Source organism: Dicentrarchus labrax, unplaced genomic scaffold (genome assembly GCF_905237075.1).
Source record: "Dicentrarchus labrax unplaced genomic scaffold, dlabrax2021, whole genome shotgun sequence".
In the NCBI taxonomy this organism is placed as follows: Eukaryota; Metazoa; Chordata; class Actinopteri; family Moronidae; genus Dicentrarchus; species Dicentrarchus labrax.
Genome location: NW_026136714.1, coordinates 15,136,016 through 15,154,308, shown reverse-complemented (window position 1 = coordinate 15,154,308; position 18,293 = coordinate 15,136,016). Strand labels below are relative to the sequence as shown.

The 18,293-nt window shown below is 41.5% G+C and overlaps 1 protein-coding gene across 1 annotated transcript; it reads right to left on the bottom strand.

Annotated features, from left to right (window-relative positions):
- Positions 1-6,018: 6,018 nt before the first annotated feature.
- Positions 6,019-13,683, bottom strand: fgf10b (fibroblast growth factor 10b). Its single transcript, XM_051423466.1, has 3 exons — positions 12,277-13,683; positions 7,214-7,317; positions 6,019-6,852 (listed from the first exon to the last, which is right to left on the bottom strand). Exons 1-3 carry the CDS (start codon positions 12,734-12,736, stop codon positions 6,661-6,663), a joined length of 756 nt encoding a protein of 251 aa, XP_051279426.1. The 5' UTR covers positions 12,737-13,683; the 3' UTR covers positions 6,019-6,660.
- Positions 13,684-18,293: the final 4,610 nt, after the last annotated feature.

The window sequence follows — 18,293 nt, the reverse complement described above, 5'->3', positions numbered from 1 at the left end:
AACGTAGTATTATGTCCCTCATCTAGTGCTGATATTAATTCCCTCCTTTCTTGATCATGTTTGCCGCTGTTTATTAATACTTATAACATGGTCTGGCTGAATACTCAATTCTAATTGGCTGTTGAGTGTCCATTAATATCTGATTTAGGACACCTACTAGGTAGTTCCAGTGAAACTGTCCGTTTACTGCTCTGGATTATGTGCTGAAATGAATATCTGAATACCTCATAAATATATCACAACACTGAGTGTAGTCCTTCAGTGTCTCATCCTCTGAACACCACACGATGGCGACTGTAACACACAAGCTGCCCCTCTGAACTCACTGATACTTTGTATAAGCGACCCCCACACATCCCGTTCGCTATTCAACCCGATGGTAAATATATGTTGTAGACTCAATTCTTCCACTCTGGGGCACCATGTGAATATGGTGAATGAGAGTGAGTTAGGACCATTTTATGGGCCTGTGACTGACAGGGGCCCTAAATTATTAAAACATTGGTTCTTCCCCCCCCAATATATTAGATGATTAACCTATAATCATTAATAGAATATCTTAATCACAAAAAAAAAACCACAAAAAAAAAACTGAACATTAAACAATGCAGACAAACGTTTAGCAAGCTATTCATACTAGGGTTGAGTTATCTCTGCCTGTTGCCCGGCCAACAGGTTCAGCCTTTCCTCCCCATCCCCACACCCATAACAATGCACCAGTCTCCCAAACCCAACTGAAGAACGAGGTGAGTAGCATTATGTTAAATAACATGTCAGTTGGCATAACTGACTCCTCCAAGTCCGACCCTTCCTGGAACCAACTTTTCTTGTACAAAGCTTGTCTATGTTGAAAAGACAACCAAAAGCAGGTTATTAAAGTAATGTTACCAGTGAGCTAGTTCATGGTGTAGATGCAACATTAAAACTTGTCAGCTGAAATATAAAAAAAAATAAAAGCATGGTCAAATCATTACACAGGCAGGCCTGAAAAGCATGTAGCTACAGTGCCTTGCCAAAGTATTCACCCCCTTGGCATTTTTCGTGTTTTGTTGCCTCACAACCTGGAATTAACATGGATTGTTTGAGGATTTGCATAATTTACAGAACATGCTCACAACTTTGAAGATTTTTATTTTGTGACACAAACAACAAATAGGACAAAATAACAGAAAAAGTCAATGTGCATAATAATTCACCCCCCTAAAGTCAATACTTTGTAGAGCCACCTTTTGCGGCGATCACAGCTCCAAGTCGCTTTGGATAAGTCTGAGCTTGCCACATCTTACCACTGGGATTTTTGCCCATTCCTCCTTGCAAAACTGCTCCAGCTCCTTCAAGTGGGACAGTTTGCGCTTGTGAACAGCAATCTTTAAGTCTGACCACAGATTTTTTATTAGTTTGAGGTCTGGGGTTTGACTAGGCCATTCCAACACATTTACATGTTTCCCTTAAACCACTCAAGAGTTGCTTTAGCAGTGTGTTTGGGGTCATTGTCCTGCTGGAAGGTGAACCTCCGTCCTAGCCTCAAATTACGCACAGAGCGGTACAGGTTTTGCTCAAGAATATCCCTGTATTTAGCACCATCCATCTTTCTGACCAGTTTCCCAGTCCCGGCTGCTGAAAAACATCCCCACAGCACGATGCTGCCACCACCATGTTTCACTGTGGGGATGGTGTTCTTTGGGTGTGTTTGTGATGTGTTGGGTTGGCACCAGACACAGCGTTTTCTTTGATGGCCGAAAAGTTCAATTTTAGTCTCATCAGACCAGAGCACCTTCCTCCATACATTTTGGGAGTCTCCCACATGCCTTTTGGCAAACTCAAAACTTGCCATTTTGTTTTTTGCTGAAAGTGATGTATTTCTTCTGGCCATAAAGCCCAACTCTACGGCTTATTGTCGTCCCATGTACAGATACTCCAGTCTCTGCTGTGGAACTCTGCAGCTCCTCCAGGGTTACCTTAGGTCTCTGTGCTGCCTCTCTGATTAATGCCCTCCCTGCCCGGTCCGTGAGTTTTGGTGGGTGGCTGTCTCTTGGCAGGTTTGCCATGTTCTTTCCATTTGGTTATGATAGAATGATGGTGCTCCTGGGGATCATCAAAGACTTGGATATTTTTTTAAAACCTAACCCTTACTTGTACTTCTCAACAACATTGTCCCTTACTTGTTTGGAGAGTTTCTTGGTCTTCATGGCAGTGTTTGGTTAGTGGTGCCTCCTGCTTAGGTGTTGCAGCCTCTGGGGCCTTTCAAAAAAGGTGTGTATATGTACTGACAGATCATGTGACACTTAGATTGCACACAGGTGGACATCATTTCACTAATTATGTGACTTCTGAAGGTAATTGGTTGCACCAGAGCTTTTTATGGGCTTCATAACAAAGGGGGTGAATACATATGCTCGTGCCAATTTTCAGTTTTTTATTTCTAAAAAATAGTCTTGTGTATATATTTTTCTCATTTCACTTTACCAACTAAGACTATTGTGTTCTGATCCATCACATAAAATTCTGATTAAAAAAAAATTGAACTAAAGGCTGTAATGTAACAAAATAGGTAAAAAGGGGGGGTGAATACTTTTGCAAGGCATTGATATTATTATTATATTAAGTCTCACAAAAGCACACCAGTATCAACCAGTAGTGTAGAAAATGTATGAAAGTGGTAGTTGCGTCTGAAAAACATGTTTTCATAGCACTCAGTCACTATAGTCCCACATCAAAATCTATTTCAAGAAACTGACTGATTAATGAATTATTAATTTTTTCCCCTTGACAAACTCACTTTTGAACAAAACAAAAAACAATTATTTTTTCCAACATGGATCACTATTCCTACTGCTTAAATAAATGAACAACACAATAACAATACAACAATAATGAAGTAATTTTTTACTGTCAGGGGCATTTTGACCTCCCTTACACTGTAATGCATTTGTGCAACTTTGGTATGAAAATCAAAAGCATATATTCATATTTGTAATAATATATGTTGACTTCTTCTTCTAGATTTATATACACAACTTTTTTGGCCACTTCCTGACATACAACAAACTGTTGTCACTGAGTATTCACTGATATCAAAATAAAAATTGTTCCCTCTAGTGGCATGGAGTGGAAGCTCAACCATAAAGAGTGCGACAGCCTCAAAATATAGCATTGTATCATAAATGGTGGTAAGGTTATTGAGATTATACAAAATGCAGAAAGGGTCAATGGTGGGTTATGTAGTTTTCCATCATGCTGAAGGTATTGTAGTCTGATTTTTTTTTTTTTCGAAGCGCAGATGAATGTCTTTAACTAATTTTAATTCCAGAGGAATTCTTCCTTGTGTGATTTATTGTAAAATAATAATAATAATAATAATAATAATAATAATAATAATAGTCATGATAATAATATAATAAAAATGCTGGAAAAGGTCTTGCTTCTTAAAAATTCAGACCATTTTCCCACCCTAATATTTTTCATACAGTTCCTAAAAGTACAGAAGTATTATTAGAAACATGTACTTTAAAAAGCATGAAAAAAATGGCCACTGTGAGTTTTTATCATTATACATTATATTATTATATTGTTGTATAGTGTTGTTTACATGTTTATGTAGCATTTAACTGTTGCAGGTATTTTTAATTGTAACTATTACTGTGACAGCTATTAAGTGTAATATTTCTCCCTGAAAATGTAATGAAATATAAAGTAGTATTAGTAGAATTAGTAGTAGAGTAGCAGAAGTAGAAATTCTGGGGTCATAAGTCAAATTCCCCCACAAAACCCCAGGTCTCTATGAAAAAGACGTACATTTAATCTGTTCACATTATATACAGGCTATTAATTCTATTATTCAATTATAGTCACACATTTTACCTGCTAAATGATCTGTCTAAATAAAAAAAAAATATCCCGCTAAAAATACAACAGTGCTTTAATTTTAATAAATATTTATATAGTTTTACTTGTTTTGTCTTTAGTCAAATTTAGAGACAAAAATGTGTTTTTAACTTGTAATTTCTCATTTATATTAACTCCTGCTTAGGTTGTGTAACATCACCAAATGTCCAGAAAACACTGGGAACATGCAGTGTTAGCTACTGCCCTGTTTGTGGGTTTAGACAGTGGTTGTCTGTATAACGTGAGCACACAATGATGGACCTATTAAAGGTTATGTGTGGTTGAGCAGGTTAAATAACCTCATATTGATATAAAATATTTGCCAAAGTACCAAGGGTTGGAAAATTACATTTAACTGATATATCAAACACATATTTAAACATCATAGAGAAGATTCTGGACCTGTGCAACCCCTCAGAAGTGCCTCTCTCCCGGAGCTCACTCAGTAGCTGCCCACTACAAACATGTGTTGCACCAGACCTCTCAGTGTAAGTATTCATTAGTTGTTTTAGCCTCCAGTCATTTTCCACTTGTTTCCCAAAGCTGGATCACATTATGCCACAGAGAATTCCAGTGCCAGAAATGTGGAGACCCACTTTGATAAAAGATTACTGGCCCTATTTTCTGTTATTGCTGTTTTTCCCCCAATGCCAGTATCTTGGAGAGAGTTCAAACATTCACAACTCTTCGGAATGCACAAGGTGACAAATGACTAGGATTGGTGTACACATACTCATCACCACAGATTTTAAATGCAAAAAAAGTCTGGTTTCATGTTGCATAAGCACACATTATCTAGGTTATTTCCTTGGTGATTTATTGACTGCATCATTAGGTTACATACAGAACATTTACAGACAAATCAAGGAAAATACGTAGCTACTGTATGTGGTGTAGTTTCATACCAGGCCTTCTATTACACAATAGGAGGATCTTTCTTGTAACTTTAGAAAATAAAAGTCAAAGCACTTCTAAAACACTTGAATTAACTCTGAAATTGCACCCAGTTGAACATCCTAATCTTACCTATTAGGAAACATCTAAGAGTGTATCCTCAGGGCATTGTTGTGAATCTGGCCTCAGAGGTGCAACAGCCACACCATATTGCACAATCACTTGAGAGAGCAGAGAGTAAATGTATCAGACGGTACTGTATGGGGCAGAAAGTAGAGGTCATGAAATAGTATTCCATATGTTGCCCTGACTGTCATGGTGGAATGCACAGCAGCATTCCTCAGTATTAATCATTCGTTGCGGTGATTCCTTAAACGGCTATTAAAGGACAATATACTATCGCTTAAAGCAAACGTTTCTTGTGCTCTGGATTCCTATAACACAGATCTCTTTTGTTATTTTCCCTCCTTCTAATCTCACAGTCACAGTCACACAACTTGGATGAATTTGTACATCTCTTGCAGTTCGTCTCTCACCTTCCTGCCTTCGACTTCTCTCCCAAATTTTCATGCCTTTGCTGAGATGGATGTGCAGAGAGGCGGGATAAGAGAACATGAGGCCCGGAAGCCTGTGGTGTTAATGTTCTCCCTGCAGTCTTTTGATCTGGCATCAAGGCAGCTGTCATTGATTAGTGTGTTTGTAGATGATTACTAAGGGAAGTGGGTGGTCAGACACAGGTCATATCTCTTCTTCTCCCTCGTTTGCATTTCTGCCTCCACACACACATTTGGATCCTCTTCTAACTCCCCCCCCAAAACCTACTGCCAGCACTGATGCAGACCAACATGACAAAACTATTTTAAAAGTTTTGCTAGTATTATCAGCAGGTGCTTTAGCAGTTATCTTTACTATTCAAGCACTGTTGCAATTGGGGAATGCTGCAGCTCCACATTAATGGGGTGATATTGGGAAATGATGTCAGCATCTACAGGCCGTACAAGTTACCTTCCTCCCATTTTGTTGTGGTCGGTCTGTATGTTTCCCGTTTGTTTGTGAACAAATCATTAGTGCAATGGTTGCCACATGGAATATCTGGCTAGGCATTAATAGTTGCCTTTTGTCCCTTCGTACCTCAGAGAGCCAGATAAGAATCGACTCACCATGACCTGAATGTTCACTAGGGTTTCTCACTACTTTTGAGAAAAGTTTTAGGTGTATTGAGGAAGTAAGACAACTGCATTGCAGAGGAGAAAATGGTATTTTATTTTCACATAATGGAGTTCCTATAAAAAGTAAAGAATGCAAAGGAATGCTTGCCTTGTACGTGTTCCCCTCCAGTTAAATATTTCACAAAATAAATAAATCATTACAATACAGTCAAAACACAGTGGTTAAGTATCAAACATTTGCTTTAAATGTGTTGTTTCCTCTATTATTTAATGCTGTCATGATAAACTGACCGATCATTTCCCTCATCTTATCCATTTCCCTCTTCCATCTCTCCCCTTTATGTTGTGGATTATCTGGAGTCTCACAGGAGAATTTGGATTATAAATAACATCTCGAAAAATGTCTTCATCTACCACAGCCGGGACAGTATCCACATTACACACATACTCCAGTTGCAAACTGTTTGGCACAGAAAAAAAGGATAAATATTGCATCCTGTGCCATAGAAAACACAGATATCATCTTCTCCCACCAAATAAAGTACATGATCTCAGTCAGGAGCAGAGATCATACTTTTGAGTAACAGTGTTAGTGCCTTGTTTCCAAATGAGAGATTTCTCGGTGAATGTCTTTATTTTACAGCTTTTTTCAGTATTGAAAACCTCTCTGTCCAGTGCTGCATATCCTCCTTCTCCAGTTGAGTTCTTCAGTTCACACCACAATTGGAAGGAAGTGGGTGGCCGTGTTCTTCCTGCGGGTTTTCTTCCCTCTCAGTGGCTTCCCGTGGACATTCAGACCCACAAACATCTGCCGCTTCTTGTTCTTCCACTCGGCTGATGCATAAGTGTTGTAGCCGTTCTCCTCAATCCGCTCCTTCAGGGTGCAGTCAACACCGAACTCTCTCTGGAAAAACAGTAGGTATCACGTTTCAGTGTCATAACCCCGACATTTGAGTTTAAGGCAAAATACAGATCATTTTCTTGTGCAAATCTATTGTGGTTGCACATGTTATCTTGTTTATTTACTACTCCTTAATCTACATTGCATGTTTTGCCTTGTGTACTTGTACAGAACCTAGTGTGTATTTTTAAAACTGCACAGTTCTCCTGGAGGTTCACGTACGTGCACTGGCCTGGTTGTGAATCAGAGTTGACCCAGCAGTTAGAGAAGTAAAGATAAGGACAGGACTTTGATGAGGACAGAAGAATCTAACACTATCTCCGTCTCTAGAGTATCCAGATTGACCCCTGACCCGGATACTAACCGCTCCGTACAGTTCTCCCTTCCTGCTGATAGCCAGATAGTAGTTGCTGTTCAGCCCTTTGATGGCCACTACTCCCACGGCCACCGATGTGATTTCCAGAATACCTAGGATTCAGCAAAAAATACGGTTATATCAATATGTGTCAACATTCACAGTGAGCATAAAATGATTTTTCAAGTGTGTGATTCTTAGTAGTCAGAGCTGAACTGACTGAGTTTTTTTTCAATGCACAAGACTAAAACTCAGACAGAGGAAGTAAAGGTGATAAATTGTTTCCCTGACTCATAGTTTCTGCAAGGGTATAGAACAATTAACACTTAGCATTCAGAGAGTCTAGATACAGACCAGGATAAATACATTTTTAAAGTGAGTAAGTAATGGATAGCAACATATTCGTGCTCATTTCAGGGCATTTACAAATGGGAACGCACAGTGTGGGAACTCTGTTTAAGGTCACAATTATTCTTTGTGCACATTTATCATTTCAGTGATTTTATTAAGTTACTTTACAACCTACACCTGTGTAACGGATTCCAGCTGTGTAGGCCATTTAGTTTAAAAATTAATGGGTGGATACCGCAGAGATTCTATGGATGTTTATGTTCTGTTTGGTATTTAGGTTTCCAAGTCGCTATACAAGTAATTCAGGTTTCTCATAGGCTATTAGAGGGGCTAATTTATACCCCAGTTAACAAGGGTGTGCTTTTGTTGCAGACAGCTGTGGTTATTTGTGTGGTCTCAGTATCAGAGGTCAGAGAGATATAACTTCCTAATGTGTCCTTTGACCACAGAACCCACTTGTCTCGTCTTATGCTGGTGTGTGTGTGTGTGTGTGTGTGTGTGTGTGTGTGTGTGTGTGTGTGTGTGTGTGTGTGGGTGTGTGTGTGTGTGTGTGTGCGCGCGTGTGTGTGTGAGTGAACCTCCCTCTTTCCCATGGCATGTTTGATTTCATGCCTCCCTCCCTGACTTCCTTTCCCCACTTCCTGTGAGCTGTCGTTATTTTATCCCGATAAGCACACATGTGTACGCACACACATTCAGACACACACTTCAGCATGGGGGTGTGAACTCCAGAGAGTCGACGATATGCTTTGATCAGATCAGCAGCCCCTCCTCTGTCTGATGACTGTTTGTGTGGCAGCTTGCTCCACTGTCAGACCCACTCTCCGGTGGCTGGGGGGCCTCTGAAGCTGCCAGCCTCGTACATGAGTGGACAGCGGAGGATGCAGGTGTGCCCCCAAAGAACAATCCCCCTCTTAAAATACAGCGGCTTCTCTCCTCGTCTGTGAGGTCCTGACTGTATCAGTTTCTAGTTCAAACAGTGGCACCTCAGGGCAGTGAGGTCTGAGGCAGCAAGGCGGTGGTGGGGACGGTGACACAACGGCCATTGAAGATCTGAGAGGAGCTGGTTTCTGTATGGGATCGGGTGTCGGGTATGGAGTGAGGATGTAAGACAATCTATGGCAGTCTCTGGCTGCTCTGTAAACATGGGAGGGATGAAAGGAAGGAGAACAGAGGAGGACAGAGGAGCCATGACAGTGAGACTGGGGGTGGAGTGAGGATTAGTAAGGCTGTAATGATCACTGATCAAAGTCAGCCACCGGAGGCAGGGGCGAGACAGGTTGTATATACACATACACGCGCACTAATGCGCTCACATTTACACATGCACACGCCCATAGTTAATATTGCAGCAGGTGAATGTGCACTTGCACTCAACTTGCACACTCAACCTGGCTGTGAAACTACGAAATCTCCATTCACTGTTTTCCGTTGAATGAGTTTGGCCCACGATTGGAGAGTAATGAACTTATTGCTGCAAGTATGGGAAAATGCCATAAGACAAAACATGCTCTTCATTTAGCTTGCTCCAGATTACAACAGTAAGCCTTAAATGTGACAACAGTGCTTTGTGTGGGGTACATTTTACGAACCACACACATGTAAAACGTAGCCTAAAGTCAGCCAGCCAGGTTCAGCTGTTTACGTGGGGGAGACAGCAGTTTTTCTTTTGCATGCTGGTTGGTTTTTCCTAATGTGTGGCTTATTTGATACGCTCTGTTTGGAGTTACAACAGTAAATGGTGCGTTGGTTGTGGAATGGAGGCACACAATGCCAGTGAGAATTAAAGGTGGTTTTTCCACGGTGGGATGCCAAAAACCATACGCTTTGTTTTTTTTTCTCATTCATACTTTGCTTGTTTAAAAAAAAAAGAAAAATGTTCAGGGACTGCACAAAATAACATTTGAGCTGATAAGTTGGAATGTAAATTTTGATTGGTGCCATTTCCATGCAGAAAAATGGTGTGGAGTGAGGCGTAAATCAGCATATAAAGCAATAACACTTGATAAGGACCACACTGAGTGTATTTACATAAAAGGGATATCCATCCTCTTCCCCACCTCAGAGAGAAGCTATACATCTTTCTCCTCAAACCTCCATAAGAGCACCATCTGTTTTTTTCCCACGCAAAAGGCCACTGCTTTGATTAGAGGAGATGAATGTGCACAAAGACACACACTTACGCACATATGCTATATACACACACTTTTTGAGCCATGTCCAGAAGCATCTTGCACACATGGTCTGGCCCCTACAGCACAGAAACACAAATGGTGGCCCGACACGAAATACACACACACACACACACACACACACACACACACACACACACACACACACACACACACACACACGATGTTGACAGGCTCATCCTCTAACACCATCCGAGCCATGGATAATTAACTAAAATTCTTTTACCTCCGAGCCAGGCTTGTGTCTTATTTAACAATATTTCACTAGTCACTCAGACCTGCTAGTTGTCTATAAATTTAAGAGAACTCAGGGAATCATAGATATCTTAATTATGTACTCAGGCCATGCAGATAGCTACTTAGCTGACTTTACCATAATCTCCCTCCCTTTCTCTCTGTAACCTCAGCACAGGCTCCCAGCGGGTTGGAAAGCCATGTGGGACAGTTTTGCGCTGGCATCCCCATAAATCTGTGGGAGGCTGGATACTGGCTCTTTAACAGACAGTGAGCCGGGTCCTCGCAGGGCCACAGGCAGCACCCAAAACCAAAGCTTCCACACCACATACACCTCTTAAATAAAGCCTGATAAATGTAGGAATTCATCTAGCGTAAAAATCTGAAAGCAGTGTTTCTTTGCCTCACAACTCCTGGCGCAGGAAAAAGCAAGCCTTCCTACACTCATCGCAAAAAAAAACTTGATATTTTGTCACTTCAAGGGACCATCGAGGGTCTACAAAGGACGTCAGCCCTGGGATCATGTCTAGCCCCAGGGGCCAGAGCAAAGACTGAAGCTGCTGTTGTGTAGTATCCTTTACCGTGAGAACCTGATATGAGGGCACATAATCCACACACAGTGTCCCCAGACCCCCTCAGGACACAGCTTTTTGATGGCACCACCATTGATACCGAAGACGCACGGCTTTGATGTGGCCACAATGATGTTCAGCCATGTCATTCATGAACTTGTACCTCTAGAGAGTCCCCCGTGCTCCCTCTCACCTCCCTCCCCAATGTGCAATCTGCACTAACTCAAACTGACTTTTGAAAAAGGCAACACGCTCCTAAAAATGAGAAGTTGTGAGTCAATAAAAAAAAGAAAGACAGAGGGGTAAATCATCTTCCAAACATACATAAAGTTCAGGGTGAATTCACACACCACTATTATGATAAACCGCTTCAGACTTCCTTCAGGTTTACAACTTAAAAGAAACCACTAACAAAGGTGGCAGTAAAGGCATCACGATGTAATACGGTCAGTAAATAAAGTTGCCTCTGTCATGACCTTGTCAAAACAAACATCTCCCCTGACATTCTGTCTCCCCGTGCCATTTCCCCTAAGTCACTTTGATTGAATGTGTGGTTTAGCTCTCCCAAGAGGAACATTAAAAGGTTCCATATACACCCGCTATGGGGTTGGGGGACAGAGAAAGAGGGAGAAAAGGAGCATGTGAGAAGGAGAGGGATGTATGTACGTGTGTGTGTGTGTGTGTGTGTGTCCGTAATAAGCGAGCACATGTGTCGTCGTTGGCTGCTGTATGATCACACACCCACTGGAGCATGTGAGTGCCCGCTGGCACACACACGTAGCTTGGTGGGAACGCTGGGAGACTAATGAGAATGCTAATTTACTGACTGATACATGGTTGAAACATACAACATGTAATCACTTTTAAAGACGTGTTTCTCCTAGTGAGCACGTCAAACTTCTTTAAACAAATCTGTTCTGTGACTGAGGGTTTGTAATTTGCTTGATGCTGGCTGGCAAGCGAGTGGGAGAGTGAGACAGACCCCCACAGAGAGGCAGAAAGAGCCTAAAAGCATCAACGACACTGACATCCATATCCTCCTGCCCCCCTCCCCAAATCCCTGTTCTTCTGTGGTTGCTATCAGTGCTGTTTACCCTGGGCTGTGAAGACTGCTTGATAATGGCTGGGTTATCTGCCCCTGCTCCTTTTTAAGCCATCTGAGAACTACCATCATTGTGCTGAGTGTTTGGACAGCAGAGATATCAGTGGGATGTCTGGTTTAAAACAGAAGGACGACTAATCAGGGATTGCTTCATCCAAACTACCAACCAGTGGACGGTCTCTGGAAATTTAAATTTAAATGTTTATGAAAAGTTGTATGTATAAAATGTATATATTTGTGTTGGTGTTATGTATCTATTTTGGGGGGTATGATTTTTTTCTCTCAAAGAATGAACACCTGGTTTCTCAAATTAGAACAAACATTTAAAAGGGTTTCTTGGTACCAAAATGTCCCTGACTTAAGCAACCAACAGGTGCTTTTTCTTATTATTAACGGCTCTAAATCCAAACAAGGTCAGAGGTTTCAGTTGCAGAGGTTGACAGCGTTGGTTTTACACTGGCAGTTACAAAGGTTAAAACTGACACATTTTAGCTCACATGTTTAAAGGTTCAGGTCACTTTTAACTTTCGCAGCCCCCTGAGAAATTAGGATCATCTCTGGGGTGTGATTCTCTCTTTTTGTCTACCTTTGTGCATGAATGTTCTGCAGTGAGTTACTTACTGAGGGGGTCATCCTTGCTCTTGGTTCCATTGACCTTTCCATTCTTATCGATCCTCAGGAAAAACTTCTGGAAAGAGAACAGCTTCCTCCTACGTATGTCCCCTTGGAGATGGTTGTAGCTGCGCACATGCCTACCCTGTGGTCCCCCAGTCCGGCCCAGGGGGCCCCCAGTGGCCCTGGGCCTAGACACAAGCTCAGTCTCAGAAATGTTCAGTGGGAGCCTGAGAGTTCGTGGGTTTGGGAGCCTCAGTCTGTCTCTGTGGAGCTGATGGCAGGCCGCCCCAGGTAGGGAGAAGGAGAAAACCACCAGGGTAATCAGGAGAGGCAAAGACAGGGAGGAAAGCAGTGTTGATGATCTTAGTCTGGAGCTGGTCGTAGAACCAGAATGATCCCCTAACCCAGCCCTGGAGCAGGACGAGGCAAAGGCAGCCTTACTCCCTCCAGCAGCCCATCTGATCATGGTAGTGTGCTGTGTGGAGGACTAGAGGCAGCCTCAGAGCCTGGGACATGCTGCTGGGGTCGAGGAAAGGCTTGGAGGGCAGGGAGGGGAGCCCTCCACAGTCCAGACTGGGGGAGATGGTCCCCCTGCAGAGTCCAAATTATTTGGCAGCTGTATGTAATTCTTAGATTTCCTTCTAAATTATTTTTGACTGTTCAACAATTCCATTGAGTTCTCTTCTCCACAGTTGAAATGTTTTAGGCTATTATAAGCGGATGATCACAAATCTCCAGTCCACGTCTGTATTGGAAAATAAATCAGTTTGAATGAGCAAAGATTACGTAAAAGAAAACCACCCACCGATTACTATGTGTCTGTATTACGCTAACAAATCTCTTTTCCACTTTCCTTCCGTTTTCTACTTCTTTCTAAATTGTTTGTGGAAGTTATTCTTCTATTATTCTGCTCCAGTGGGGCCCTTGTATTTCCAGGCAGTTGCTCAATTTAAGAAAAAAAAGCAAAGAAAAAAATATAAAGTTCACTTATATCCAGGTAGAAAGTTTTCCATGTGTAAAATTCCTTAGTTCCAGTGAAATCAAAAAAGGTGCACCACACAGTATACCTGTCCGATAGCTGCTACACTCCAAATGTGCAGGAAAGCATTTTCAGATTTTACTCTGAGGAGAAAAAACAGGGTTCAAAACCTTAAAGAGGAACATTGGTCAGTCCAGGCGCATGTCAGATAATCCATCTGTCTTCTGCTGCCCTGCTCCTCTCGCTCTCTCCTCATCTCTTTCCCTCTCCCTCTCTCTCTCTCTCTCTCTCTACCCCCAAATGACTCCACCTTCATACAGCATCGAGGTAACGGTCTGGGGAGGTCTTTCTCTCTGTCTGAGGGCTGAGTCAGAGTTGCTCGCCTCCTGTCTGTTAGCTCCTTGATATGAGGCTTCCTGGTGTGATCTCCTCACCTGAAGGGTGATCACAGAAAATGACTGTGTGTTGTGTTGTGTTGTGTTGTGTGTAGCTGTGTGACTCTGTTAGTTATTTGATCCCTCCCTCCTTCACTCAACTTCCCCTCTCACATATGGGAGCAAGTACTGCTCTCCATGTGTGTGTGTGTTTATGTGTGTGTGTGTGTGTGTGTGTGTGTGTGTGTGTGTGTGTGAGTGTGAGTGTGAGTGTGTGTGTGTCTGCATGCCTACATACAAGTAAATCTAACTTAGGAGAGTGGGTGATAGCAGGCTTTATCTGATGAAGCAGGGCAGGAAGGAGCAGTCTGGTAGTATTGGATCAATCCCTGCGGCCACAGATCGTGCTGATGATTGCTTTATCGGTTCATCGAAGAGTGGTCTTGTTTTTACTGTGCGTGGTTGCAAAAAAGTTCTATTTTCCACTCAGCATATGATGTTAATTTGTGTTATCCAGTACATACACGTGCCTGTATGGTTAAGCGTGAAGGAAACAAGTGTTACAAATTGAAATGGACCCACTTATTAGTCATTAAGATGTGACGATCCTGACCAGTGGCAATCCTCCTCTATCTCTTCAGATAAAAATCATATTAAGTTACTATTGCCGGTTCCAGTCTGGATGCTGGCTTATCACGGCCATCTTGCTGAGGCCTCTCTCTTTCCCTCAAGGCACTCTATCGTAGTATGTTATCTCTCCTGCAGCGCTGTAATGCAATGAAGCTCTCCAGTTTCACTCACCAGACCTCCGCCTTCCTCTGTGACTCAGGTGTCTGAGTGGCCCTCAGCCAATGAAACTCTCTTTTATGAAACATGCATCATTTGCTCCTCAAGGCAAGGCCAGCACAGGATGGACAATGTCATAGCGGACTAGACAACAATGTACAGTATGCGCAGTGAATGTGCAAAATATTAGGGATGGTCACTGTTCTCACGAAGATGAGGCAAATAAAAGCTTCATCTCTTATTGGTGTTTACTGATTTTCAACACCAATTGCTCGAGAGGCAGAGCTAAGGGAAACATTTTTGTTTTGAGAGTTCAGACGTGGACTGAGCAAAGACGGCTGCAACTCAATACTAGTAAGAACTTTTTCTGGCTTAAGATGTTAAAATGATCTAGGGCCATATAGTGACATTTTTAACAATCCACTGTGATAAAGAAAACTTGTGCTGGCAGTCTTATCTATTCTCACTGATCCTCATGTCTTTAATGTCGGGGTCTGTCCTGTTCCCCTCTTTCCTTCCCTTAAGTCCGAGTTTTTAGTGCCTGCTTTAATGTCTGTCAACGATCTATGGCCAGAGCAGCAGTCTGGTCTTAACTCTGGTCTTGGCATGGCTTTATCTGGGGATACAAACAAAGCAATCTTATCAGCGCTTCCTTTGTGGTGTCCCTTCCCGCTGTGATAACCTGAATCAGTGCAAAGGAAACAGAGCTGGGAGGAGCAGGCCTCATTTATATTGATTATTGTTGCTGCAATAATAGTGGAGTAAGAGTTTTGAGTTTTTCTGGATTTATTTGCATCATTGAACAATGACCTCTGACTAACCAAAATGATATTCAACCACTATGACTTATTTAATTTAAATAAATCTATATTTCTTTAACTATATAAATACAACTTATAATGTCTTCTTTAACATGTTGTGGTAGAAAACAACATGAATTTTTCCTTTCAAATTTTACATTCTCATACTGTGAAAATAAATACTTAACACAGCAGTACCAAATGCACAAATGTCCATTTTAAGTCATTTAATCTACTGGAGTAATTGTATTTTATTTCTCTTCTTAAAAATCTCCCACTGAGGTTAAATAGTTTGACCAATTTCCACTGCACATTGAAGTAATTTAACAGCAATTTAAGTGCTAGATCAAGATAGTGTCCCCTGGGTAAAGAAATTGTATGAAACCTGTTTAAGAAATATAATATTTTACGAGGTTAAATACCTTGTTATGGTGAAAATTTTGCATTCTTTCAGTGTATTTTTTTTCTCAATTGTATCCTAAAGCTGTATACTTTCCATTAGCAGTATGAGACCTAGAATACTGTAACATTCCTCAACTGACAACAAAGGATTTCACATTGAAGGCATGTGTCAGATTCTCAGACCAGGATTCAAGACACCGAAGAGACTAAAACTGTGCAGATATACCTACAGCTCTTAGCGTTCTTTCCACTAAGACAGTAATGTCCTCTAGGTGCCTCAGAGGGATGTAGGCTTGCAATGATGCTGACAGACTCACAAGATTTGCAGGATTTCTTTACAAGCCAAGGATCAAATTCTTTGTAAACAATATAAGTGAGATTTGATGGTCTCATCTCCCTCCCTGCTCTACAGCTTTAGCATTTAGTGTATCTTTATAGATCTATCTCCCTGAATTGCATTTCAAAGTTCAAAACAATAGGCAATAGAACAGACAAATGTGCTTCTGATCCCTCCCTACAGGCTATGGCTCTAGTTGGGTTCTTACACTATTTTCAAACACAAAAACATAATTACAATAAAGGCAATGAAAAGGCAAATACCGGAAATTTAGATGCGTCAGCGAAGATTTGATTTCACACAATACCAATTGCCAAAAAGAAAAACGAATCAAGGCGATACACATGGAAAGATTCCATTTATTCCTTTTGTGGTGTAATGTAAGTGAGTTTCACAAAAGCAAACTCTTGTTTTTCCACATTTGTATTTGACAAAGTAGTAAAATTATCAGGTGTTTTTGTTGTGTCCAGATTAGTAGGCTGTTACAGTGCTGATCATTAACTCACATACATTTACATTGTTAGTTTGGAATAAGGTGAAACAAACTGTTAACAGTCGCCTGTTGGATAATTTGAACAGTGAGTGAATTTGATATTGAATGTGTACAAATTAGTTTTTAGGACTGTTTTAGAAGACTCAACCTTATTGGAAGCACTAATATGATCTCTGTCCCCTTTCCTGGCAATCTTCATCTGTCCTATCAAAGTTTTAGTCAAATTATAAATAGTAACTGGCAATAGTAACTTTGACAGCATACATTATTTGTTGATCTATCAATTTAGATTTCTGTTTACGAAGTCCGAGTTTTTTTGGCTGGCATTCTTACTCTTCCTGTAAAGTCATGATGGCATTGTTGCTCATGCAAAATAGGCTCTTAATTCTTTTTAAACTGCTGTCGCTGCCCGCCAGCATAGAATGCATCACTTCCTGTGTGTCATGATTTGGTTGCCTTGATAAAGACCTACTTGACCCCAAATGTTTAAAGTGGCAAACAATTACAAGTTGTAGACCGGGATAGGGTTGAATCAGTCAATATATTAACCAGAGCTGACACAATTTGAATGCAAATGACAAAATGATATCTGAAGCCCTTGTTTAAGTGTAACAGCTTAGTTTTGGTCTGTCTCTGAAGTTACATTTTTGCCTGTGCTCCTGAGTTTTGTGTAATCCTGGTCCTTGTGGCAGCAGGTGGATCCAGCACTGAGTACCTTGCAATCTGTTGCTCCTTCTGCTCAACATACTGTATCACATTAGTAAGTTGAACTGTGGAAATTCACCTTATTCATGTCATGTGTCTCTGATTTTGCTTGGCCTCATTGTGAGTGTATTGGCCCCTCCCTTTTGGTACACTATCATTAAGCAGATGTTTTACAAAGAAAAGCACCTCACTCTGAGTTAAGCTCAAATCCATATGTGGCCTATGAGGGAGTCAAACGCACAACTCACAAACAACCAAACTGACCTATGGGAACCATGTGTGTGTCTGTCTGGGTTCCCTGGGGCTTGCTCTGTGTGTGCTGGGTCAGAGGAGGCCGAGGCTTTAATAAAGGAACCGGCCTGGTACGGGGATGCCAGTCTGACCGCCTGTGGACATGGAACCTGATGGGGTCCAGATGAGAGCCACCAGACTGGACTTCTTCCTCCAAACCAACAGCCAGTTGGTGCACGGATTATGTTCCACAGCCTTCTTCCTCTCTCTTGGTTTACTCTGGGATTTGAGGGGTAAACCTCCAGATTAAAGTTACTTTCTCCTTTAATGGTACTTTAAAGCTTTCCATAGATCACATGAAGATGTGTTACCTCATGTTGCAAAGACATGACTTGCAAAAAGGCTTGGCTCATACTGGGGGCCTGTTTTTTTTTCTGTTAGTCATCAAATGTAAATATTTAATATGTTCTTGGCCGTGTTTGGGGGTGTCTGGTAACCTACAAGATGAGGTTGCTCTTTCCTGCTTTATGGTGATCAATAGATGTTTGTCATGTTATCTTCCACGTCCTGACCAGGCACTTACATCATCCTCCTCTGCTGAGTGTCAGTTTCAGCAGGGCAGAGGAATTTACTTACAGGTAAGACACTGGATCAGCTGATTCGCACCGAACTCTCCTATGTCTTACTCAGGGGAATATGAGGTGACAGTGCAGTAAATTTTACAACCAGATTTTTTTGCAGAATGAGAATAACGACGGGCAACATAACAATATACATTATCAGAGAATATACATTTGTCAACCATCCAGGATTTAGCCCCACTGTTTATACTGTGGCAGCTGTGCCTTTAGCATCTCTGGGTGTATTAGGCATTTCAGGCGAGATTAAGAATCAATTAGCAGGACTGCTTTATGGC